Genomic DNA, 25,462 nt, shown 5'->3' with positions numbered 1-25,462 from the left:
AGGCGTCGATGCAGGAATGAAAGCATGTGTTCCTGCAGTCAGGAGATTTACAGTCTTGAGTTTAATGCAGAGCTGAAATCAAACTGCTGACACACTATTTGAGGGTTTCATTAAACATCTGAGTGCTGCTTTACTGATACACATGCGCCATTACCCTATATTTCACTGTAATATAAGATATTGTTCATGAAGATGTCATGATATTGTCAGTGAGAAGCAATTTTTCTTCAATTTTAGTATATAGTTTTTGTTAATTTTTTGGTTTTCACTTTTAGTTATTTTGTTGTTTTTGTCACTTTTTTTAATTCATTTCTATTTATTAATTAATTAATTTCTAATTATTTTATTTATATTTACTCGTTTCAGTTGGCAACTAGCTGAAATAAAATAACTTTAAGCTTTTTTATATTTTATTTTATTTCACTTAACATTTATTTTTAAGTAAATTTTTTTTTTTATGGTTTTATTTTTAGTTAACGATAATAACCAAGCTTCCAAGACATCCTCAGAAGTAAAAAATTTTCATAAAAGAAGTAATTTTTCTAGCTTTTTTGTTGTTTGAGTTTGACAGTCTTGTCTGTTTCCCTGTTTGTCTTCAGTGTTATTTTATTTTATACCATTATAGTTTTCATTAATATTTTAATTTAGTTTTTATTTTTAAATTTTAATTTTAAATAAAGTTTTAATAATTTTGTTGTAGGTTTTTATAATTTTTTAGCTTTTTTATCTTTTAACGTTTTATGTATATAATTTTATTTTCTTCAAAATAAAGATCAACAAAAATTAATGAACATTATTATTATTATTATTATTGTTATTACTATTATTATTTCAGCCTTTCTACTTTAAATTGTGACTGTAATTTGTGACCCTGTTTGTCTTTATTTGAATTTGTTTTGTGTTTGCAGATTGACTGAATTCCTCCTGTGAATTAGCGCATGTGTGTTTGGTCACCTGTTGTATCTTTGGGTTATCAGAAGGCTCGGTTTGTGCTGACCTCCAGATTCCTCCACTCCTGTGTCACGACAAGAGAATGTGTTTGTGAGAGAGGTTCAACCATCCAGAAAAGGAACGGTGCCGGCTTTGGGAAGGCCTTTGCCTTGGATTCCATTCTCATGCGAGTCCGTCCATGAATAGACATTCTAGTCACTTCTATAAATATCTGGATGGGAGGGGGTGTTGCATTAGTGTGGAAAAGGGGTGTCGGCTAAGAACGTTCTTATAAATCTCAGCACTCCCAAACAGGACACAGCACTTGCCAGAAAACTTTCAGAGCAAGAACAAACTTCAACCATGGCCGAGAGACGCATTCCCTTCACCTTCATGCACGGCCCATCCTGGGACCCTTTCCGCGACTGGTACCAGGGCAGCCGGCTCTTCGATCAGACCTTCGGGATGCCACACTTCTCCGAGGAGATGCCCACCTTTCCCAGCACACACTGGCCCGGATACATTCGGCCCTTTGGATTTCCAGAAATGGCTTCTTTAATGCAGAGCCCAGTGGCTCAAATGCCCATGTCGCCCACCGCCACCATGATGCACGCCCCGACCTACAGCCGGGCCCTGTCCCGACAGATGAGCTCGGGAATGTCTGAGATAAAGCAGACGCCAGACGCATGGAAGATCAGCCTAGATGTCAACCACTTCGCCCCAGAGGAGCTGACGGTGAAGACCAAGGATGGGGTGGTGGAGATCACCGGTAAGCACTTTGCTTCGTAATTTCTTCATTTAGCCCAAGACTATATCTCATAAAGTATTTGGACACAAAAGTCACTCTTAAAAATGTCTGAATGTCATTGCATTAGATTCCATAGTCTAAAAGCAAGTGTTGTTTATTGTAGAAAAAAAAACATGCATTTCACAAAAATAGGCTTGTCCATGCTAAAACAATAGATACCAGTATTGTTGGTTTGTGATTATTCAGTGGATGATGTTGCTAGTTAATGTGATTCTTTACACCTGCGTGAACTGATTTGTATTGAACATCCACTAAAAATCACCAAAACACCAGCTGATTTCAAACATGAGTCTTTAAACATGATGCAGAAAAGTGAACTTAGTGAAGGGAAAAGATCTTCAACAATGAATAGTAGTCCAAAGTTGTGTGTGTCCAGATGCTATAGCATGTAAAAACTACTATAAAAGTTCATATTTCACTTTCAGGAAGGAAATTCGAGCTGGTTTGTTTAGTTGTTTTGGAAGGGAAATGTCCAGGAAGAATAGAAGCCCATTTTTGCTACATAAGAATTTTTTTTTTTTTGATAAATCATAATTCTGATATAAAAATTATTATGATAAAATCAATGACAAAAGAAGTCAAAACTACAAGATAAAACTCATAATGATGATAAAATCTGACTGTCATAATAATTACCTTTTACGTTATACTTATGACTTAGTATGACATTTTTTTCATGATTTAATATCTCATAATTTTGAATTTTTAATGTCATAATTTCAACTTTCAAAATAATTACTTTGTATCTCATATCATTTTGTCATAACTGAGTTTTTATCACATAATTATGACTTAGTATAATAATTTTGACATCATCAGATTGACTTGAATTTTTATCTCATAATTATGACTTAGCATCTCATCATTTGGACTTTCTTTTTTTCTCAACTTTAATTAGAAAATATAATTTCCATAATTTAAATTTTTTTTGTCAGAATTGAGTTTAACCTCATAATTATGACTTAGTAGGTCATAATTTCAACTTTTAGAATCATCATTTAAAAAAAAAATTTGTCAATATTTTAACTTAATCTCATAATTTAAATTTTTTGCCTCATAATTATGGCTTGTGGTCATTTTGCCTTTTTTTTTTTTATTTTTTTTTTTTTTTATAATTTGGATATTTTGTCATAATTGTGACTTTTTATCTCATAATTATGATGTGCCTTTTTGGGGGGGTTCTATTTGTGGAAGAAATGGGCTTCCCTAAGGAAGAGAGGTGGTCGAATGAATGAATGAATGAATGAATGAATGAATGATGCATTTATATAGCGCTTTATTGTGAAATGCCATACACCCAAAGCACTTTACAATCATGTGGGGGGGTCTCTCCTCAACCACCACCAGTCAAGTGTGAAGTAAACAAAAGGCTGCTGAATAACAGGCATTGCTGGGAGAACTTTCATCATCTGTAGGGTGGGAGCTGATTTTCCTGAGAAATTCCTGAGATATTACATAACCAGAGCACAAAGCAGTTAAAACAGCATGTGCAGAATGCAGAGGCCAGAGCTTGAGACATTCAAGTACAAACATTTTTACTGTCTTACATTTTTCCTTTTATTTCATTTGGAAATGAATCAAAATGAATAAAATGGGGAGCGTTTCATGTTGAGCTTGTGAAGTAATACACACTGGACTCCACTCTCTTAATGACTCTCATATCTCATCCGTCACTGTGGCCATCTGTCAGATGGCGAGGGTCTTCTGAGGTCTCAGTCGCGTTGTCTAAACAAACAGAGCTGGTGCTGAGTTACCCGGCAGGGTTTCAGCCAGAGTTTAGGGCTTTGAGGAACAGTCGCGAGGTCAAACGCACAATGTTATGTTACAGATTCAAGAAAAGGAGCAGATACTCGTCGCCAAACTGAGGAAACTTAAACATGACACAATAGAGGCAAAGCTCAGTCAACATGTGGTGAAACACTCCCCATTGTCTCAATCAACTACCATCAAAACTATATCAGAATCGTAACACTAATCAGATTTTGCCAATATAATCAGATTTACATATCTGAATAATGTGAATGGTGATTGGTTGCCAAGATGTTGCTATCCAGTTGCTAAAGAGACCTTATGGTGGTTTCTTATAAAAATAGACACAACTGAGACAGTTGATATTCAGCAAGGGTATGTGGATAACAGCTTAGATCCTTTGATCCCATTTTGATGAGAAATATCCATTTGCTCTTCTTTTAATTCAGTCTTTGCTGTTTTGAAGAATCTGAGCGATATTTCATGTGTTTTTTCTTTTCCATGTGTCTGTTCTCGTCTGATCTGCATGCAGGCAAACATGAGGAGCGGAAGGATGAACATGGCTTTGTGTCCAGATGTTTCACCAGGAAATACACGTAAGTACGGCACACTTGATAGGGAGGATCAAGAGTCACAGTGTCCCGAGAATACTAAGAGGGTGGGACATGTTTGAGATAATGGCTCTTGACAGTGATTCATGCATCACATTGCATAATATTTCACATCTGCTTTTGAAAGAGCTGAAACTCTCTGTGGAGCTGTGCTCATATTTTGTGTTAATTTCTCTTGAGTTTCAATGGCTTGGAAGTGCCTTAAAAAAAAGAATTCACATTAACTGCAAAATGTGTGTGTGGCAGATACTCCTATGAAAAAAAGTGCACTAAAACTGGTATAGAGACAATTTTCACTCAGAAATGGCCAGTAACACATTGAATTAGACAAGTAATTATTTTTTTGAAGTAGAAATAACTTAAATAAAACTGAAATAGAATATATATTTATGTGTATATATATATATACATATATATGACAGATACTTCAATGACAAAATTAGGTTTAGAAACAAATTTCACTCAGAAATTGCTAGTAAATTTTACAATTACAGCAGAACGGCAAGTGAAACATATTATTAAATGTGAAATTTTAAAGTGGAAAAACTGGAATAGTATTTTCTTGTAAAACATACTAGTTTTTGTTTTATTTTAGTGTAGTAGTTTTTGACCTAAAGAAATATATAGTACAAATTTAATATAAAATATCCTCTAGATAAGTCAAATAGATTTAAAACTTGATGTGATGCCTGTCTAAAGATGACATTTTGTCTGGAGCTGTGATTTGTTGAATGTCAGGTGATTGTCTTGTGTTGCAGTCTGCCCTCTGGTGTCGACTCTGAGAAGATCACCTCCTCTCTGTCTCCTGAGGGCATCCTGACCATTGAAGCTCTGCTGCCCAAACCTGCCATCCAGGGCTCTGAAATCAACATCCCTGTAAACACAGGCAGTGCAGTGACTGCCAGCAGTACAAAGAAACCCTGAGCACTACAACACACACACACACACACACACACACACACACACACACACACACAGGCAGATCACAGTGGTTCTTTGAGTTTGTTTTCTTCAGCATGAACGCAAATGTTCCATATTAATGTCTTGATACTTCTATTCTTTGTAAACTGCAGGTCGGAGAGGAGGAATTGCTATATTGCATTCCCATCTCATTTTTTACATCACTCTTTTTCCTCATTGTCTCTTCTTTTTATCATCCTCCTCTTTTCTACTTGTAGTAAATCAGAACGACTGTGTACAAACCAATCTCTAGAAAACATGCTCATCTTTCACCCCTAAATCAAAAAGATTAAATATAAAATTATATTTTGCACAAAGAAAATTAAGCCTGTTTTATGTGCAATCTAGATTTATATATATATATATATAATGCATTGCAACATTATTTTTTCATGACAATTAAACATTTTACCCCATTATTGAAATATGTATTATTTACATATTAAAGAACATAATAAAATATAATTATGCATATAGATCCTGGTAGCATTTTTTTAACTGTCTGGAGGGATTGATTTTATTCAATATAAATGAGATGTTTTTGCACTACATCAGTAATGTAAGAATTGAAAATAATGTAACAATGCAAATGGTCCTAAAAATGGATTGTCTTCAAAAAAAAAAAAAAAAAAAAAAAAAAAAAAAAAAAAAAAAAAAAATATATATATATATATATATATATATATATATATATATATATATATATATATATATATATATTAATTTGATTTTGAGGTGAATTATGGCCATGACATTTCTTCCGGAGCTTCACAAAACTGCAGTTTTACCATATGCTGGTAAAATGTTGGTTTTTATAATATGTATTCATCAAAATGTAATATGTTGCTCTGCCTGAAACCTTTGTTTTCTGCTATGTTACCTTGTCCATGTTAGCTATTAGTTAATGTTGACAAGTAAATACTGTAGCTTTTTAGCCATTGTTTTAGGCTACAATATTGTAGCTTTTTTAAACCCAATCTAACTCTATTCTCATATGAAGCTGAAGAAACTGAAAATGAAGGATAGCCTGTTTCCTTTTGAAAAAAAAAAAAAAAAGTTTACTCTTGAATTTATCATACAAATAGAATCCACCAGACATCGCCATGCTGTTTAACTGCAGGAAGCGCAACAACATGGTTTCCTCACATCAGTCGTCTCAGCAGGGAGTGTCTTCAGATTGCTCTCTTTGGGTTTTGTGAGGCATTGCATAATGTTTTAAACGACTGTAATAAACGCTTTCCGATCATGAGCTGTATTTCTGAACATCCTCATGGTTGAGTTGGGAATAAACATAAAATCAATATGGTTATTGACTGTAACTGTAAGAGGTGCCTTAAAATAGCAGTGATGAGACAGAAACTGGTAGAAACCCCTTTAATAAGTAATGCACATTGTTTGAAATGTTTTATGCATAATGCATTTCATAGTGTAGTCATGCATGTAAGCTTCATCTAAAGTAGCATCTTTCATGTTGACTGCACGCAGTTTTCATTATTGTCAGGAAAATCCTTGTGTTAATATTACCCGTGCACTTCTGTGGTGAACAAATTACAGATGTTTTTAACCCTGCATGGTGCTTTAGGAGATAATGCAGATCTAAAGGAAGCTGCACTGATGAACTGTATTGATTCTGACAGCTCTGAACAAAGATTGCCTTAGTACATGAGCCATCAGACCACTGAAAGTGCAATGTGCTGTTATCATTATGTAATTTTCAATTTACCAACTGTCATGCATTTCATGTTCATTTTGTATATTAAAATGACGACGCATTATAAAAACAATTATTTGGATGGTACAAAACAAATCTGTACAGTATGCATAAAAATTAATGTGTATCTTAAAAATTTTTGGCTAGTCCAGATGAATTTAAGTTGTTGTTAAAATACGCATATTCTAGCTTTATATGCAGAAGCAACTGTGACCTATTCTTTGTGTAATGTAAAAATATTCCTAGTGGCCTGACATTGGCATAAACCAATGGCATGAGATTGAAGGAAATTGTTTGTCCAACTAACTCCAGATGGAAACCAAAGACATGATTTGCTCTATGTTTGACTGCACTGTTCTTCTGAAAAGCTTTACCTCTTTCCCATCTATTGAATCCATCCATTCCTTATTTTGCCAGCTGTCCTTTTCTGAGCTAGTCCGGTCTTGTGTAGTGAAATGAGCCGAGGGTTTGATTGGAGGAACCACAGATGCGTGCGCATGCACACCATCAGCTGAAACGCAGAAATAGGTCAGCTCTCCTAAGACTCTGTCTCACTAACTCTCATTTCAATAATATTGATACGACTGCCAAATTGTTATAAAAGCAATATGGGGTGCAATTTATCTATTATATTAAATACAGAGAGAGCACTGTGAATTGGCCAAAGGAGAACATAAAAATTTAATTTAAAAGGACTGAGTGCTAGATCTGATTAAACTCTAACCCTTATGGATTAACAACTGGCAAAATTTCAGCATATGCACATTTGAGGGATGCTTTATGGAAACGATGCACTAAGGAACCTAGAAACAATATGCCTTTTTCAACATGATAGATCAAGTTGGTTCTGTGTAGATCAGCAAATACGGGACTTGACTTCAGAACATGTTTCAAGATTTGTCTAAAGTTCTTTATCTAATAATTACACGAAAAGAATGAATTCTGCAGCATATGTTTAGGATTTTCTTGGTTTTAAAAAAATGGTTGAAAGACTCTGTTGAAATTGGTTGAAATTCTTTCACATCATGTCATTTTATTCACCCACACTCCAACAAACGCCATTGCCCATGAGACTGTATTTTGGCATAAATTGATCAATCTCTCTGCAATGGATGTTTCTGCCATGTAGCCTATAAAATAAAAAACTTAGTATGTTTATAGCAGCTTCAAATTTAGTGTTCGAGGTACATGAGGTGTATCATTTAAATAGTAGGCCTGGTGCAAAATGTAAATGCAAAATGTTTTTTTTTTTTTATGTAAACCACAAATATATTATACACTGTACATCCCCAAAACATTTACATTACACAAAAAGATTGCGTAGTTTATACTTTTTTTTTTTCAACCGCGTGGCAGCTATGGTCCTATTGGATGGCGCGTTCACCTCTGCACCATTTTGATTGGTCCTTCAAATTGTGTCTCGAAATGAATCAGTCGCTTTAGAGCTGTGGGATCTAAGAAATAGAGGTAGTGTTTATCCATACCCTCCGATATCCTCATTTCAGAAATAGTCGAATCTCACAATATCAAAAGAAAAGAAATAAATGATTGCATAAAGACAATGGTGAAATTGTTTTCAGGTGCAAGCAGGGACAGTAGTAACTTTTTGTTATTTAGTAATTATTTTATTCCTCAGTCACTAATTACCTTGCAAGTACTAAGTGTGCAAGGAATTGTTTTGTAAGTGAAAGGTCTATGCAAAAAGACCGGTTTTGCAGATCATATTATCATTAGTAATGGGGTTTGGAAGAAAGCGATCAGGCACCCTTGTGCGACTGGCAGGCTTTGCCAGACTCGCTGGCCTTGCTTCTTTTGTTCGTAATCATTGATTTCCCATTCTCTGTCTTTGCCTGATGGTATAATGTTCACACAAACTCATCAACCCCTCACCGAATCAATATTTGCTAGTGTTGTAGGATTTAGTTCAGCGTGCTTACGTCTGCCCTACTGGCTCCATCTTACTCAGGCAGATTGCCTGCTTGACTTTGGACTGGAGTTGGTGGCGTATACAGCTATCCAGGAGCACAAGGGCACCATTTCATTAGTATTTGTCTATGAAACATTTGTACTTTGTTGCAGTATCATGATTTTTGCCTTTCAGTGACATTCTCGCAAATGCATTGATTAAATGTCACAGTTTAAAAAAAAAAAAGCATTTAATTAGTGTATCATTAGCATATTTGAACTGGTTTACCATACATATTGATGCTTTTTGTAAGGTAGGTAAGTCTCAGTACAGAAGTCTTTGTTATAGAGCTAAGGGTACAACAATGTACTACAAAACGTACTACATAATGTTTTTCCTTTGCGTTTTTGAAAAGTTTTGAGTACAGATGACAACGTTGACAAACCGATCCCAGTTCATAAAGATCCTCAAAAACTACTAAAAATCCTGTATTATAGATGCCAGGCCAGGCCAGTAGTTGGCAATGTCACGTTGTAAAGAAATTAACGCATGCCTATACACTAAACACGAAATACTCATGCGTGTAACATCACTGCATTTTTATAATTTACACAGTTGCTAATGGTATTGTTTCCAAAAATGTGCACTTTGAAATCCGTTTTCAATAGTTTGCATTTTTGGGCCCCCAAAACACCATTGTCATGTATATAAACAACCAAAACGCATAAAAAGTGTTTCGCATGAATGCTTCCTTGGATAGAGTCATAGCTTTCATTAGCACACTTAATGAATATTAATTTATGGTTGCAAAGGGGTTGAATATTTCTGGAAATTTCCAAAACTTTTTCAGCCCCTTTGCAATAATATTACAAAAGTGATTATCTCACTCTCTCTATACCCATCTTATTAATACCTTTGGAAAAGATTAAGTTAAAAAGAATTTAAAAATGTTTTCAAAAGATATTTTAAAGAATGTGGATAAACAAATGGTTGTCGGTGCCATTGACTTCCCTAATATGAAAAAAAACATACTATGGAAGTCAATGGGGACCAGAATCTTCAAAATATCCTCTTTTGTGTTCAGCAAAGGAAAGAAATTCATAGTTTTGGAAGAACTTGATGGTGAGGAATCATGACTGAATTTTCATTTTTGGGTGAACTATGCCTTTAAAGAAAACCAGCTTCTGCTAAAGCAGAGCTGTTGGCACTAACTGTGGGGCAGATGCTAGCATTAAGCAAAGCTTTAGCAGAGACAGCCTTCAGCTATCTAGGAGATGGCACAGGATGGCACCGAATGGGAGGGGAAAAGCAGCTCAAACAGAGTTGTTCAGTATTATCTGACTACTAGACTAACCACTGTGCCATTGGATGTGCACTTATTAATAATAGCACATCAAGTTTTTCTGATGATGTCAACAGGAAACGACTCAACAACAGCACTGAAATGATGGTTAGAAGAGCACAGTCGTGTTTTAGTTTTTAATTATCATTATTATTATCATTATGTTTCTTTTGTGCAACCGCTACATGACTCACATTTAAGATACCAGTAGACGAGGAGAAAGAAAGAAAACAGAAATCATAAGAATAGGTCATGTTCCATGAGTGAAACCCATACAGAAACAGATTCTGAGGAAAAAAACAAACACATATTACAGCAAATCTTAAATATCTCACAGTAGAATTTGACAGAAGAAAGCACAGAAAAGGAAAAGTCATTTTAAGAACAACATTAATCGTTTCACAATGTAATCGTAATTTACCGTGAACAAACACCAGACGTGGTTTTTTCTTTTTTTTTGTCTTTTCGCTTCCTTTTTTGTTTATTAAAAACCAAATACAAGAATCGCATGTCACTAGAGCAATATCCATAGCAGATTATTTCATGGTAAACACGCACTGTTTTGGTATAGCGTACTTCAGCAAGGAAAAAAATCATAACAGATTGAAACAATCCAATAGAAAGTAATAAATAGAAAATAATCAGATTAAATTCTTGTCATTTCTTGTTCATATGAATACATAACATCTACAGATTTTAAAGTTAATAAAGTCGAGCTATGGTATATAAATACATCACCAGCATGCACAATATTGTATTATCAAGAATATTGGAGCTGTAATCGTCCTACACTGAGAAACAGTATAATAGGCAAATGCATTTCATGAGAATTAAAAAGGACAAAAGCAATTTTATGCCAGTGCACTGTCAAAAACTCAAAATAAATTAACTGAATAACAAAAAATAGTCTATGGTACCAGTAATATTAATTGAGTGTATCAAACCAAGTGATTAGGCATTACTTTAGAGAGGTCTTTTTTTTTCTGCTAAGCATTGGGCGTTTTCGTAAATTTTATTTTTCGCCTGTACCGTCATTTGATTAATTTATCTATTCGTCAGTGCATTCAAATCAAATCTAATTTTTCTCATACAGTGTGGGTCAGGCTTGACGATTTTTGAAACGCCATCCATAATAATAATGATAATAATAACGATTGGAAAACGGTTTTAGCTTTGGACTGAAAAGGCAATACATGTACCAGGGAAGTCTTAACTGTGTTATTTTTGCACACCTAATCAACATTACTGTAATACAGCAGTATCGTGTGGTTCTGAGGTGAGATGCATACTAACGATGTGTATCATAAATGGCACAGATAACCAGTTTGTGGGTGCGATTCAGAATCCCTATGAACGTATATATCAGACAAAAACACGACCATTTACGCCCAGTGCAGCCTGTTTGCAAATACCTACTTTTGCGAGGTGATAACATTCAAGTTTTCACTTAAAGATTTTTTTTTTTCATTTACGCCCACCTTTGACGCTTTAGAGTACTCTTTACTCACAATGTAAATTAATATAAGCAGCTCCGCTTCGTATTTCACTACAAGAACAGTCCCTATGCCAGCGGGTTTAGCGTAACCCTTCAGCCATTTAGAAACGACTGACGCACTGACAAGCTTTTTCCTCAAAGTGTTGAGTAAACGTCACCGCAAGAGAGGTTTAAGTTATTCTTTTTAAGCTACTTCTTAATTTATTTTGAGACATACCATTCTTTGTAACTAGCATATTTCTCTCAATTGGTAATTTTGTGGAAAATAAAGAAAACTGCGCTGCTTTGCTATCAGCAAGCGTGGCTGACACAGTTCCATCATGCCCCCTTTTGTGAATTTTTCATGTAACTTATACTTTTTTGTTTTTCTTTGTTGTGTGAGCACGCGTGTTTTATGTTACGGCTGAGAGGAAAAGGGTCTCAAAGATCTTCTCTTTTCGTCTTCAACGCTTAATTGTTGCCTTCGCCTCCCTCGTCGTCTTGTTGATCGCTCGTCCAGAGCGTCAAGTTGTCTCGCAGGAGCTGCATGATGAGCGTGGAGTCTTTGTAGGAGTCCTCGTTCAGGGTGTCCAGTTCGGCGATCGCGTCGTCGAAAGCCGTCTTGGCCAGATGGCAGGCCTGCTCGGGTGCGTTCTGGATCTCGTAGTAGAAGACGGAGTAATTGAGCGCCAGGCCCAGGCGGATGGGGTGCGTAGGCTGCATGTGCTCTTTGCTGATCTCGTGGGCCTCGCTGTAGGCCTTCTCAGAAGACTCCACCACCGTGGCTCTCTTTTCGCCCGTGGCCACCTCCGCCAGGTAGCGGTAGTAGTCACCCTTCATCTTCAGGTAGAAGACTTTGCTCTCGTGCTGGGTGTCGTTGCAGTTCTTGATCAGGAAGTTGTCGAGGAGGTTGAGCACGTCTTGGCACACGGTCTCCAGCTCCTTCTCGATTTTCTCACGGTAAGCGCGGACCATCTCGATTTTCTTCTCGTTGCCGTCGGCGGAGGTCTTCTGCTCTATGCTGGAGATGACGCGCCAAGAGGAGCGGCGCGCGCCCACCACGTTCTTGTAGGCCACAGAGAGCAGGTTCCTCTCCTCGTTGGAAAGGGCCTCGTTCAGCTCTGTTACCTGAGAGACAGGGAGGAGGAGGAGAGGTTACTTAATCATTCTTTCAAAATTTAACAGGTTTGCAAACTGACAAACAGGCCCAATGATACATGTTCCTCATTCAAATGTTCTTTATGAATAAAATGGTCTGATGTTTTGAAAGAAGTCTCTTCTCACCAAGGCTGCATTCATTTGATACAAATGAAGTAAAAACAGTGAAGTTTTTGTGGAATATTATTACAATTTAAAATAGCTATTTCCTATGTTATTATATAAAGATGAATTTTCAGCAGCAGTGAATCTTCAGTGTCACATGATCCTTCCGAAATCATTCTAATATACCGATTTACTGCTCAAGAAACATTTCTTATTATTAGTGTTGAAAACCAAGTTTGGGATAAATACGATAAAAAAAAAAAGTTTGTTATATATTTATTCAGGAATGATGCATTAAATTGCTCAAAAGTGACAAAACATTTCTATTTTAGATTGTTCTGTTGAACTTTGTGTTCATCAAAGAATTTATCACTGACTTTACAAAAATATTACGCAACAAAAACTGTTGAAAGTAAGAAACATGTATTTAAGCACAAATATTAATTGAAAATTTTGCACCAAATCGGAATATTAGTCTGATTTCTGAAAAAGAATGCTTTGCCATCACAAGAATAAATGACATTTTTACTGTATTTTTAATCAAATAAATGCAGCCATGGTGAGCACTTACTTCAGAAAAATAAAAAATCGTAATTATTCCAAACGTTTGACCGGTAGTGTACATGTATGCATTAGGCAGGCACTTTTATCCAAAGCGATTAACATTGCATTCAGTGTATACATTTCATCAGTTTATACATTCTTTGTTTATACATAATTTGTCCAATACACTCCAGGTTAAAATGACAGTCTTCAATGGCATTGAACTATGGTGCAGTGCAGTCTTATTTTATGAAATCATCTTGTTTTCTCCATCGTCTTCTACTTCAGGAAAAGGAAGGGAAGAAAACCTGCTGTACTGCAGTATGCATTTTGATGACATCTGCTTAAAGCATCGCTTGCAAACCAAAAAAGCACACTAACTCGACGTTTAGTGAGAGAGCTGTTTATGCAGCATTAGGGTCACTCATAATCCTCCTTCATTTGCATGGGTGAAAACCGAATGGAGAAGATTGTCTTTATACACTAATCTGTGTCAACTTCAGCCTTTTCTTATGTACATAACATTTGAATAATGAACATTTTAAGGACGTGTCATTTAAGTACAGAATAGCAGCAGAGATGTGGATAAAGTGTTGTGTTGTGAATGGTAGTCCACAATGTCCTTTTGTGAGTCATTCGGGTGAACGGTTCAAGTAAGCTTCAATGTGGTGTTTTGCCAAATGCCTATTTATGGACATGGCATCTTCATTGTTCGGTTTCACCAGCACATATACCACATGTCCTAGTGTAGGCTGGAAGCGGTGTAGTAAATCTATTCATAGAAGACTGGCAGCGCTTCAAAATGAAAGATCCGTTTGGACTAACATACCACTTGCTTTGTTTAAAAACACATTGCAACCTGAATTACTGTATGTTGTTTACTGTGCGACATAGTGAAAAATTAGCCTACACATTCCTGTGCAAATGAAAGCATCGCAGCACATCGTCGCAGAGATGCTTTGATTTAACAGATTGGCAGTGGGCGGATGAGCTGGTGCCTACAGATCTCTCTCTCGCTCTCTCTTCTACTACTTTCAGATGCAATTTCCTGCATCCTTTGGAGAAGCTCCATGATTTACTGCATTTTTTGCTGCATCATTCACTGTTTGCGTCATCGTTAACCAAACCGCAAGCACAACTAAATAGCATGCCGATGCATCATACTCAAATTTAATACAGAGAACAGCTGGTGATAACACAAGCGCTCATCAACAAAGCAGGTTGGATGTTGCTATTATTCAGATCTTGTTTAATTTGACCTAAATTATTTACTTGAAATGCCCAGAGATTAAGTTATTATTTAAATAATTTAACAACACATGCTTACAGTTCTCTGTCAGTGGTTAACCCCCTGGTGCTGTTTAGTCGTTTTTGACCGAAACATTTTACTTTTTTTACTTCATCAGAATGATATAAAACTTGGTACAGGTTTTGGCAATTGCTATGTGAACACACACACACAAAATCATGGACATGATTCGGAAAGGTTAAATTATCTTTGCAGTCAGTCAAAAATGAGCGCAATGGAAATGAATGGGAAGTGAATTCCATCTAGTAGAAACGTTCGGTACTGCACCCAAAAAGCTCATTTTTTGATTCAGTATTTTTGTGTGTTTTTCACAATAATAATTCTATAACTTTTTTATAATTATAAGTAATAATTAGTGTCTTCTTTAAAAATAGACCAAACTTAAGAGCTACAAAGCATTCAAGATTTATGGAAATTGGGCCTGGTTTCACAGACAGGGCTTAGACTAAACTAGGATTAAGGCATAGCTCAATTAGGATCTTTAAGTAATTTTTATTAACATGCCTTAGAAAAAAAACATTACTGGTGTGCATCTCGACACAAAACAAAGGCACTGATATATTTTAAGATCAGTCAGTGCAAGTTTCGGTAAAATTACAGTTTAGTCTGGGACTAGTCTTAAGCCATGTCTGTGAAACCAGGGGTTTAAGTTGGAATTTTAAAAGTGGTACAGATAATAAATGGATCATAAATGGATTTAGTACCAAAAAATCCCTTAAAATACTAAATATTAAATAAAAAACACTTTTAACTAGAACATGGTACCTTCATTTAATCTTTGACCTTCATATGAACAACAGCAGAGGGTTAATGGACACATGACATGCAGGTAAACGTGTGCAATTTTAATTGTAAAAATTTTAATAATTAATTTTAAAAAATCATAAAAATTATTAATTAATTTAGGATTAAATGAGATTTTCATCAACCCCTTGTTCCCTCACAAACCTCAGTTTGGGAAACGCTGTGTGATTGGTTCATTGCTGGCAAAACTGCTTTTTTAACATGACATCTTTCTAAAGAGACATCTAGAAAAGTTTTGTAGTAAATGGCACAACTGATTCATTGATTCAACTGGTGCTTCCTCAAAAGAACCAAATGAATCTGAATCATTAAATGGATTCAGAATCAGAACCATAATTAGGGTTGGACATCATTTAAATTTGAGTCTGATAATGAATGATTCCCAGTTTCGATTCCAATAATGTATTAAATAAATAAATCAAAACATTTAAATTATCAAACATATTTACTCCGGTCTTTTTTCAGCACATAGGGAAAAAAAAATCAGCACATAGGAATGGATAAGCGGACTCGAAATGCACAAATCGTCTCGAATCCACGGTTCTTGGAAATGTCTCAATACCCAACCCAAGCCATAATCGATTTCTCTCATTCCTACATAGGCCTACATCATGTAAGGGACACAAATGTTCAAAGCCGTGTTTAGTGTTTGGTTTTATTAAATATGCACTCGTTTATGAACAGACACACAATCCGTTTTCTGCATCGGACTGGGAACAATTTACAGTTTTACCGATCAATTATTCCACAACTTCGTTCCTTCATCTCAAGCACAACAGCCATTAAACACCCTGAGATTGAATCACCGTGTAACACATTTACGGATATTGCAGACATAGTTTTGGTTGTGTTTTGTTATGTTACCATTTACAAACTGCCTTTAACCTCTTCCGCACATAACCTCCCATCCAGACAGAGGAGGGTATCTCCCGTCTCCATAGAAACACGGCAGTCGTCTTTGTTTGGATGCAATCGACTATCTCTGCTGCTGCCGTGGCAACAGCAATGATGTCCACGCTTCTTGCGTCTGTGTGTTTGGGGAGTGAGTTGTAGATGTGTGTACGTGATGCACGTGCGAGCTTGTAGGTGGATGTGTTGTGCTGTTTTACTGTCAGAAGAATCTGCAGATGTGTGTTAATCAAGCAGTGTAAATAGAATATCCTGGAATTTCACTGAATGCTCAAATTTTTCTATGTACATTTTGAGCTCAACTTTAAAATTATAATACAGTGTAATTGTGTAGAATGTAATGGAAGCTTATAGCTTATCTCTTACATTTTTTTTTGGTTCCCGCTACAGAGGTTACCTCACAATTGCAAGTTGATGTCTCACAACTCTGACTTTTCTCCTCAGAAGTTTTCAGAATTGTGCGAAAAAAGTCAGAATTGAGAGATATAAAGTCAGAATTGTGCAATTAAAAATTTGCAATGAAGTTTATTTTTTAATTCTTTGGCAAAAATATGACTCCATAGAATGTTTTTCCGCATTGTCACCACTTATGATTGGATCGCCTGAGACAGATCAAAATACTAGATAGAAATACTAGATATAAAGTTCATGTGATGACATAAGCATTTCTGTACAGTTTGCACAAGTGTACATCAGTGTTTGGGTTTGATGAATGAAGATGGGCTGCGCTTATGTCTTTTCTTCCTGGTGGAGCCTATTAGCCTTTTCATTTCTCTCTCCTGGCCTGCCCTTTCCTCTTGATCTCACTGAAGTAAGCTCATAACCTTAAAGTCAGCTTGAAATCAAACTTGTCATCAACCAATGGGTGAAACTGATTTAGTTTCTTGTTAAATATCCTATTTCACTCAGCAATATGTCACATTATGGTCATCCTTTACCCACTATAATGTTGTTTGAAACCAATAGGAACAAACAACACAATGCTGTATGATTCATGACAAGTGTAATGGTTTTAATGGAAGGCAAATCTCAAACTATTTAGTTTTTATGATGCCTTGTCAATTTCTTAGTACTTTGTTGGCATGCAGCTTCGAGTATATAAATAGTACACAACCTATGCGTGGTAAAGCACTTGATTATTTGGCCTAATTAGATACAGATGCATTGAGCAGTATTGCATAACAGTGCAATGATACAGCTCTAATTCTGTCTGTGAGCCCTTTGTAGTCTCGGTAATCTCAGGGCACTTGCAGCTGGGGTTGCATCATAAGACTCCAATAAAGCCGCCAGCTATTGCAGCGAATGTTCGACGACTTTTAGCCCCGGTTGTAGATTATGACACACAAAAGGGTGAAGAAAAGAGAGATGGACTTGAGATGGCAGGATGTAAGAAAAGAGAAGTTTATGGCCATCAAAATCTAGTTAATGTGACTTCAGTTCAGTTCAATTCTAACACTCTTTTCCACTTCATTGCTTAATAACCGAGAAAACTCCTTTAATGAGTTACTGAGCCATGTAGCCTCTCTCATCAATGAATATTATTGAAATTATGGATGATATCATTGTGGACTTGATGGAGACGACTAGTGCCGTTTCCTGGTAATCTGGTCTGTGACAACAGAAATGTGTCTATCTGTAGAGATTTTGCTATACTGTTTATGACTCGTTAGCCTTATTTGTGCAGAAATCAGTGATTTACATTATTTATGCATAAAATTGGCAAAGAAACACAAAGAATTACGAAACACTTCCCAGACAAGTTTCCACATTAACATTCGATTTGTGCAATGAAGTCGAACTTCATTTGTTCTAAAGAAATCTGATATTTTGGTTTGCAACTATCAAGTTCCATATAAAAAGAGAGCTTGATCAAAATAGAATTAATTAGTTAAAATTATCAAATGACTGTATACATGAAAAGTGGGAGGTATGAACAATATTTTTCATTGATTTTATCTGCAGGTTACATCATTGCACCAGTAGGTTGCGAGAAGCGACCGTCTTTAAGAGTAAGTCAAAGATTCACCGTCTTTATGAGTGAGTCGTTGAATCGTTCACTCAACCTATTCATTCAAAACACTGATTCATTCTGGAACAAATTAAGGGACTGTCTTTATGAGTTAATCATTGAATCATTAATTCAATTAATTCATTCAAAACAGTAATTCGTTCCACTACTGTTTTGCTCATTCTTTATTATTATGCACTAGGGCTGGGCAATAAGACCTAAAATCAAAACCTCAATTAATTGAACACTTTACCTCGATTACGATTATTAAACGATTTATTCATTCATTCTTGCCCTCATAGTTCATTAAAGGTGTGTACTGTAAATATACTCAGAGTGCATTTCTTATCTTTGTGATTTTAAAATAACTGAAGGAAACAAACTATTTGTGGTTATTTGTTGAATAGTTCGAATTAAAATCTAGCTTTCTTGAAATGAAGACATCTTATGAAAAAAGTCACATTTCAGTTTTATTGTAAAAAGCAAGTTTCCTTTCTTGCAAACAAAATAAATGAATATCGCCACGTCAAAAGTAGAAAATAACCAGCATCTCTTGCAAACAAAATAGCCTACTTTTTAAATATTGTCATGCGAAAAGTAGAAAATAACTTATATCTCTTGTAAATGAATATTATGGAAAGTATTAATAGGATTAAAAAAACGAAATAACTTGAGAAAATTACGTCGGTTAGAGGTTCTGAATTTCTGTTTTGATTTATTTTCGATTAATTGTCCAGCCCTATTATGAACAATATAACAATATGACAATTCATTGTATAGTATATAATATGATATTAAGTCAATATATTAATATTATATATAAAATCAAAACTTGAATATTAACTTCTTCCAGCAAACAATAACTATATAGTCATATATACAGTATATACTGTTATCACGATATACAATTACTCGCACAGTGAAAGTAAGATATTGGTCATACTGCCCTCTCCTTTTTATTGTATTTGGCAAAAGAAGAAAGCAGATTGATATTTATCATAAAAAAAGAAGAATCATGTGGAGTATTAGACAGATTTGACTGACTATAGGAGCTATTGTAAGCCTGACTAGTGCTATGGTGTTATCATAAGCACAAAGGCTCTTTATTCTCTTCTACAACCTGACAGTCTTATAATTCATGATAATACAAAGTAGCACATTTTAAACTTCAGGTTGTATGAATGTAACAACATTCAGGTCTGAGGTAATAAGTCATTTAGCCTAAGTTAAAGTCAAATATGCTAGTGCATCTCAAATCAGTGTCTACTGAGTGAACAGGGAATCAAAACAAAGCTTTGATTTTGATCAAGTTGTGGTGTTAAGTTAGGAATTGAATTTAAGGCTAAATAATAATCATTCCTAATTCAAATAGGTAAGCGGAAATGCCCAGTCGACCCTTTGCCAAGCCTGTCGAAGTCTCTTTCAGGTAAGTTAATGTGCTATTTTCTGTGTAGCTAATAGGCATACAGGTATTTTGGTCTATGGAAAGTCCAAATGTGTGTCAAAAATGCATTTCAATAACAGATTTCATGTCAGCAATTAAATTAAAGAATATTAAAGCACAGTGCTATAATCATCTTTAATTATGGATATTGCTTCAAATCAAAAGTTGCTTGTTAAAAGGCACAGAAATGAAGTACCTATAGACTGAAGTATTTCCATGGTGATAGTGGAGCAGGAAGATGGGGATGTTGTAAGGATGGAAGAAGAGGATTCTTACTTAAAGTAGCTCATTGTTGTTATATAACCATCGAGTGATTGCAGACGTTTTTTCAAGAAATGTTTTTGCAGCTGCTGCAGGCTTCTAAAAATAAAATGCATAAAAACTTTATGACCATACTGTTTTGAAAAAAAAAACATGAGTTACTGTCTTAAAGCCACGTCTATGGTAACGCCAGATGAAAGACAGCGGATGGAGGTGGATGTGGGTTGAACGCCACACATGTATGATGGATAATTCAGAGCATAAGCAGAAATTTCACAATCGTTTAAAAAATGCAACGCCTCTAAAATTACTTTCCTTTTTTATGCAAATCCCTGTTTATTCAAACTACATTCTGGTACGTAATGTCAGAGACTGTATAATGGAAACAGTCCGCTTGTAAATATTTAAACCCCTCAATATGACGTCTGTAGTCCCACATTAGTTACAAGAGTCAATTGCATTTTTCATAGCATCGCAACACAGCTGTACGAATGAAAGTCCTGCTCACAGTTAAAAGAGCCAATGTGTCGGTTTCTGTAGAACAGGGATTCCCAAACAGGGGTTTGTGAAATCATAAAAAGCTAATAATTAATTACATGCAAAATTAAAATAAGATGGGCTGCACAATAATCGCAAGAAAGCTTTTGTGCGATTATCAAATCAAAGGATGAAATTTAATTAAATAACTAGTCTGACGCACTGTGTGCTTCACTCTTGAAACATTATTATAATTAATAATCTTCATTATAATGATCAAATATTGACTTTTTTATTTTACAGTACAGCTGTAATATATATGCATGCATATATACACACACACATCTAAGGGGTTTGTCTGACAAAAAGGGTTGTAGATGTGCATTAGTATGAGCATAATAAATAAATAAATATTTTGCATGATAAATAAATATTATAAATAAATATTTTGCATGATTTGAGCTTAAGAAATAAAATATATAATACCTTTGTTGAAACAATTTCAATAAACAGTTACAGATTTTGGTCTTTCCTTGATCAAGTACGAGTAGGTGCTTTACTTAAATGACTACATATTTTGTAAAGGAATGCAAGCTGAATTTGCTTTATTAGTATTTTTCATATCGATTTTGATTATGATTTAAAATCACTTTTTATCCCACACCTTCTCTCTCTTCTGCTTATGAAAGCAGAAAACGGTGTATTTCTGCTGAATAAATGTATGCAGTCTAAAGGTTCAAAGCTGTAACTGTGACAGATTGGGCACAACATGTCAGAATAAATGTACTATAATTAATCAACTGTGTTTAAAACAGCAACAAATGAATAAAACTCAATGCATGCTTAGAAGACTAAATTAAAACACACCTGACATATCACAGTTTGCAAGAGTCAGAACATTATAGTCTGAAAGCTAGTAGCCATCAGCAGTGGAAGTAATTAAGTAATAATTTGCATTACAAATTTTTGTGTATTTTGCATTGAGCAGGATTAACTGCGCTACATCTCAGTTTCATAATTAGCAAGGTATCTGATTTCTTATACCAGGCCTTTATGGGCGTAGGCTGCCAACAGGCAGTGAGCATCGCCGCAGTGATGAGAGTTTCCTCCCACAGTGAGAAGAAGACTGAACACACACACCCCTGAGCTGCTGAGGGACCTTCCAGCTAGCTGAGCTTTCCGGTCAGCTGAGGAGTAAATCAATACATGGACAAATCAATCCATCCTCCAGTGCGTCTCAAAAAGAGACAATGCCGAGTAAGTTGCATCAATCCGTTTGCATGCATAAGCACACTGAATGAAGTTCAAGTCAGTCACTTCTGCTCTGCTGTATTGTATGGAAGCCCATTTCTGCCACTAAATAAAAAATTTGCAATAATTGTACAATTCTGCCTTTTTCTTGTAATTGCAAGTTTACATCTACATCAACAAAGTTGCGCTTGCATGTTATAAAGTCAGAAGTTTACATCTGGCAATTCTGACTTTATTCACAGAATTGAGAGATATGAACTCTCAATTCTCTGAAAAAGTGCCCTTTAATTAAGATAAAATTCAGAATTGAAAATTCAGACACTGAATGAAAAAAAGGTAATTACAACTTTATATCTCACAATTCTGACTTTATAACATGCAGTTGCACGTTATAGTCACAATTAGCATTTTTTATTTATTTTTTTTAGTAGTGGAAATGGGCTGTCATATGTGTGAGATCAATTATGGACCTTATAAATATTTAAGATTCACATTTGAGCAGAAGAAAGTGACTCTTGAGAGCCAACGTGAACCCAGACGGGGTTGGTACATGCCATTAATGGCCGGTCGGAATTATTTATTAGTATAGACCACGTAAAAGCAAACAGTTTAGAAAGATGATGGAGATCTGGGGGAGCTAATCATTGTATAATATTTGAAATACATAGGAGTGGAAGCAATTTGTCAAGCTCATCGTCTCAGAATGAAAACGGTTTAGTAGAAACCATTACATGAACCGCACTAATGGCAGACCGGTGTATCAGAGGCACTGTGCAATACACCTTATCATTTCCCCTCAGTAATACTCATCTACCCAAAGCAGATTGACTATGACTGAGCATTTTTCAGTAATGGACAGCATCCATACTTAGGAAGTAACTCAATGGAAATGCACTTTCCTTTTTATTTAAATGGTTGCAAGGAGTTCATTAGCCCAAATCAAAACTTGACATGCAATGATTTGCAAACCAATAGCCTTTTTTTTATAGCTGCAGGCAACCTACACCTTAATGTTATGACATTACTCTCATATTCTGTTTAAGTATGAAAATGGCATTTTTAGTCCCTTTGTCTAGTTTTAATGTTTTCATCGCATTCTAATGCACATGTTGTCTTTGCAACATTTATTTAGGTTTAGTTTGGTATTTTTTTTCACTCATAACATTTATGGGAACTAGGAGTGATGCAAAAAATTAAATGCATTTTATTTTCTGTGATATAATTTTATCTGCATAAGTCTATTGTCCATTTGAAAACTTGTTTATTTCCATTTTAATGATTGAATTGATAACTGATTTAATTTTATTTGTAAGTGTCACTCCTAGTTCTCCACATATATTGATATTTCAAGTCGACTTAAAGAAAACCTACGCGGTTGATGTTTTCACATGTCTTAAACGTTCCATTTTGATTATTATTTCACTTTAAACGTGGTTTCTAGAACATATTACAAAGGTAGTAGAGACTCCAACACATGAAATGGGTGTGTCAGATAAAGGAGACATGCAAAACTTCCATGACAGGAGTCAGAAGGTAACAATGATGAAATATGATTTTTAAAGCACTGTATTTAAAAATCTGATGCAAACTACTGCCTCCTTGCATTATGGCCCTATCAACTTTCAATGCAACGCCCTTGATAGAGAAAGAGAGAGAGAGAGAGAGAGAGAGAGAGAGAGAGAGAGGGGTTGGTGATTGGACTCTATTGGATGGAGGCTGATGGATCGGATGAAATGGTGCATTACGGACACTGCACCTTGGCACACGTTGCGACACGCCTAGTGCGAGTGAAACTGCAAAACCACATGCGTAAAGCCACATGCGTAAAACCACATGCATGCGATCGCTTTGATTTTCACGAAATCTTCAAACGCGAATCGATGGACGCATCTGTCAGCGCTGCGTGTTCAGTAACTGCTTCGGATCGCCTCGTTATATGAGACAAAGAGAACAGCGTCAGTTTAAGGGTTTTTCATCATTAGCCAGCGTTATTAGCCCTAATAATGCTTATAAATCACAAAGCGCTTTATTATGGCACGGTTTCAGACTCCCGCACTGGAGAATACGGCTTTGAAATGGCATAGATGCGTAGGCTACATCATTAACGACAGCTGATTATAAGCAAAACTGTGTTACAATTACGTCCATGTGCAATAATGAAGTGTCATCCTGTGGTCATGTTGTCCAGCTCGTTCGGATCTCGCAAAGGCACCGCCCAAAGTTCCGCTGCCAGTTTCCAGTTCAAATCTGGATTCACTTCAATGCTGCATTTTACTCTGTTTTAATGAATGACGGACAGTGACATATAATATTCCGAAATACGCCTCCTCATCATTTCAGCAGGACTGTGCGCTGTCAGTCGATCCGGATCAACTTAGACGGGCCTTTAAACTGAAGAACGCGCACTCGAATTCGAATCGATACAAGAGCTGGCAGATCTATAAATAAATACATTTAAAAAAAGACTCGATCGCGAAAATGAGCGGAATTTCCAGTGGCAATGCGACATGACCAATGCATTATTGTAAACAGCTAGAAACAAATAACGTGAAGATAACTATCTGAATAGCTGAATCGTTCATGAATTATGAATGTATATAATAATGAAGCAAAAGTTGCACTTACCGATTTCATGGCAGCAGCCATATCATCATATCTCTCAGCCTGCTCAGCCAGTCTGGCTTTCTGAACCAGCTGCTCGCGGTCGACCATGTTTAAGTTGCTTCAGGAGCTGTGTGTGGGTGATCGAGGAGTATTTGGTGAATATACAGTCTTACCGCTGCAGCTGCTCTCTGCTGTCTGCGCGACGCGCGCGCGTTCCGATGCAAGACGCCCCCCAGTTCACTTTCACTGGATTGCGTCATCAGTTGGGGGGGGGGGGGGGGGGGGGGGGCTCAGTTTAGTGACGTCATTATCATGGGAAACTTGCGCGACAGTGACTTGCCGAATCATCCAGTAAAATTTAAATGTGACCCTGGAGCACAAAAGCAGTCATCAGTAGCACAGGTGTACTTGTAGCAATAGCCAACGATGCATTGTAAGGGTCAAAATTATCCATTTTTCTTTTATGCCAAAAATCATTAGGACATTAAGTAAAGATCATGCTCCATGAAGGTATTTTGTAAGTTTCCTACCGTAAATATATATAAAAATTTATTTTTGATTAGTAATATTCATTGCTAAGAACTTAATTTAGACAACTTTAAAGATGATTTTCTCAATATTTAGATTTTCAAATAGTTGTATCTCAGCCAAATATTACCCTATCCTAACAAATCATACTTAAATGGAAAGCTTATTTATTCAGCTTTCAGATGATGAATAAATCTCAATTTTAAAAAAATTGACCCTTATGACATTGTTTGTGGTACAGGGTCGCAAATGACTACTTACACATTTTAAGAGATATCGACATAGATTGTTCTCTTTGTAAAAGTCATCCTGAGACTGTTGTTTATATTGTAGAAGTACAGCAATGCTTTAATCCTCATGCATCTTAATGCAAACAGCATACATTTTGTCAAATTTGTGTTTCATGTGATTGCACGCTTTTGTTAGGTTTGGCCTATGAGCTTTTCTGCTTCTGCTGAAAAAAGGCATACTAAAATAATGATGCACAAAAATAACAATGCATAAATTAATTTTGTTGGTAATCCCTACTGTAGGCAAATGATACATCTACTGTAATAAAAAAAAAAAGAA

The 25,462-nt window shown here is 35.8% G+C and overlaps 2 protein-coding genes across 2 annotated transcripts; one reads left to right on the top strand and one right to left on the bottom strand.

The window, feature by feature from the left end:
- Positions 1–1,251: 1,251 nt before the first annotated feature.
- On the top strand, positions 1,252–5,672 carry hspb1 (heat shock protein, alpha-crystallin-related, 1). Its single transcript, XM_079416333.1, has 3 exons — positions 1,252–1,699; positions 4,020–4,083; positions 4,857–5,672. The coding sequence occupies exons 1-3, from the start codon at positions 1,294–1,296 to the stop codon at positions 5,020–5,022; spliced, it is 636 nt and encodes a 211-aa protein (XP_079272459.1). The 5' UTR covers positions 1,252–1,293; the 3' UTR covers positions 5,023–5,672.
- A 4,449-nt stretch (positions 5,673–10,121) lies between these two features.
- ywhag1 (3-monooxygenase/tryptophan 5-monooxygenase activation protein, gamma polypeptide 1) lies at positions 10,122–24,578 on the bottom strand. The gene is made up of 2 exons (XM_079416987.1): positions 24,386–24,578; positions 10,122–12,619 (listed from the first exon to the last, which is right to left on the bottom strand). The coding sequence occupies exons 1-2, from the start codon at positions 24,470–24,472 to the stop codon at positions 11,963–11,965; spliced, it is 744 nt and encodes a 247-aa protein (XP_079273113.1). The 5' UTR covers positions 24,473–24,578; the 3' UTR covers positions 10,122–11,962.
- Between the last annotated feature and the right edge of the window lie 884 nt (positions 24,579–25,462).

This window comes from Barbus barbus, assembly GCF_936440315.1.
Source record: "Barbus barbus genome assembly, chromosome: 5".
Classification (NCBI taxonomy): domain Eukaryota; kingdom Metazoa; phylum Chordata; class Actinopteri; order Cypriniformes; family Cyprinidae; genus Barbus; species Barbus barbus.
This window is presented reverse-complemented; position numbering and strand designations above follow the sequence as displayed.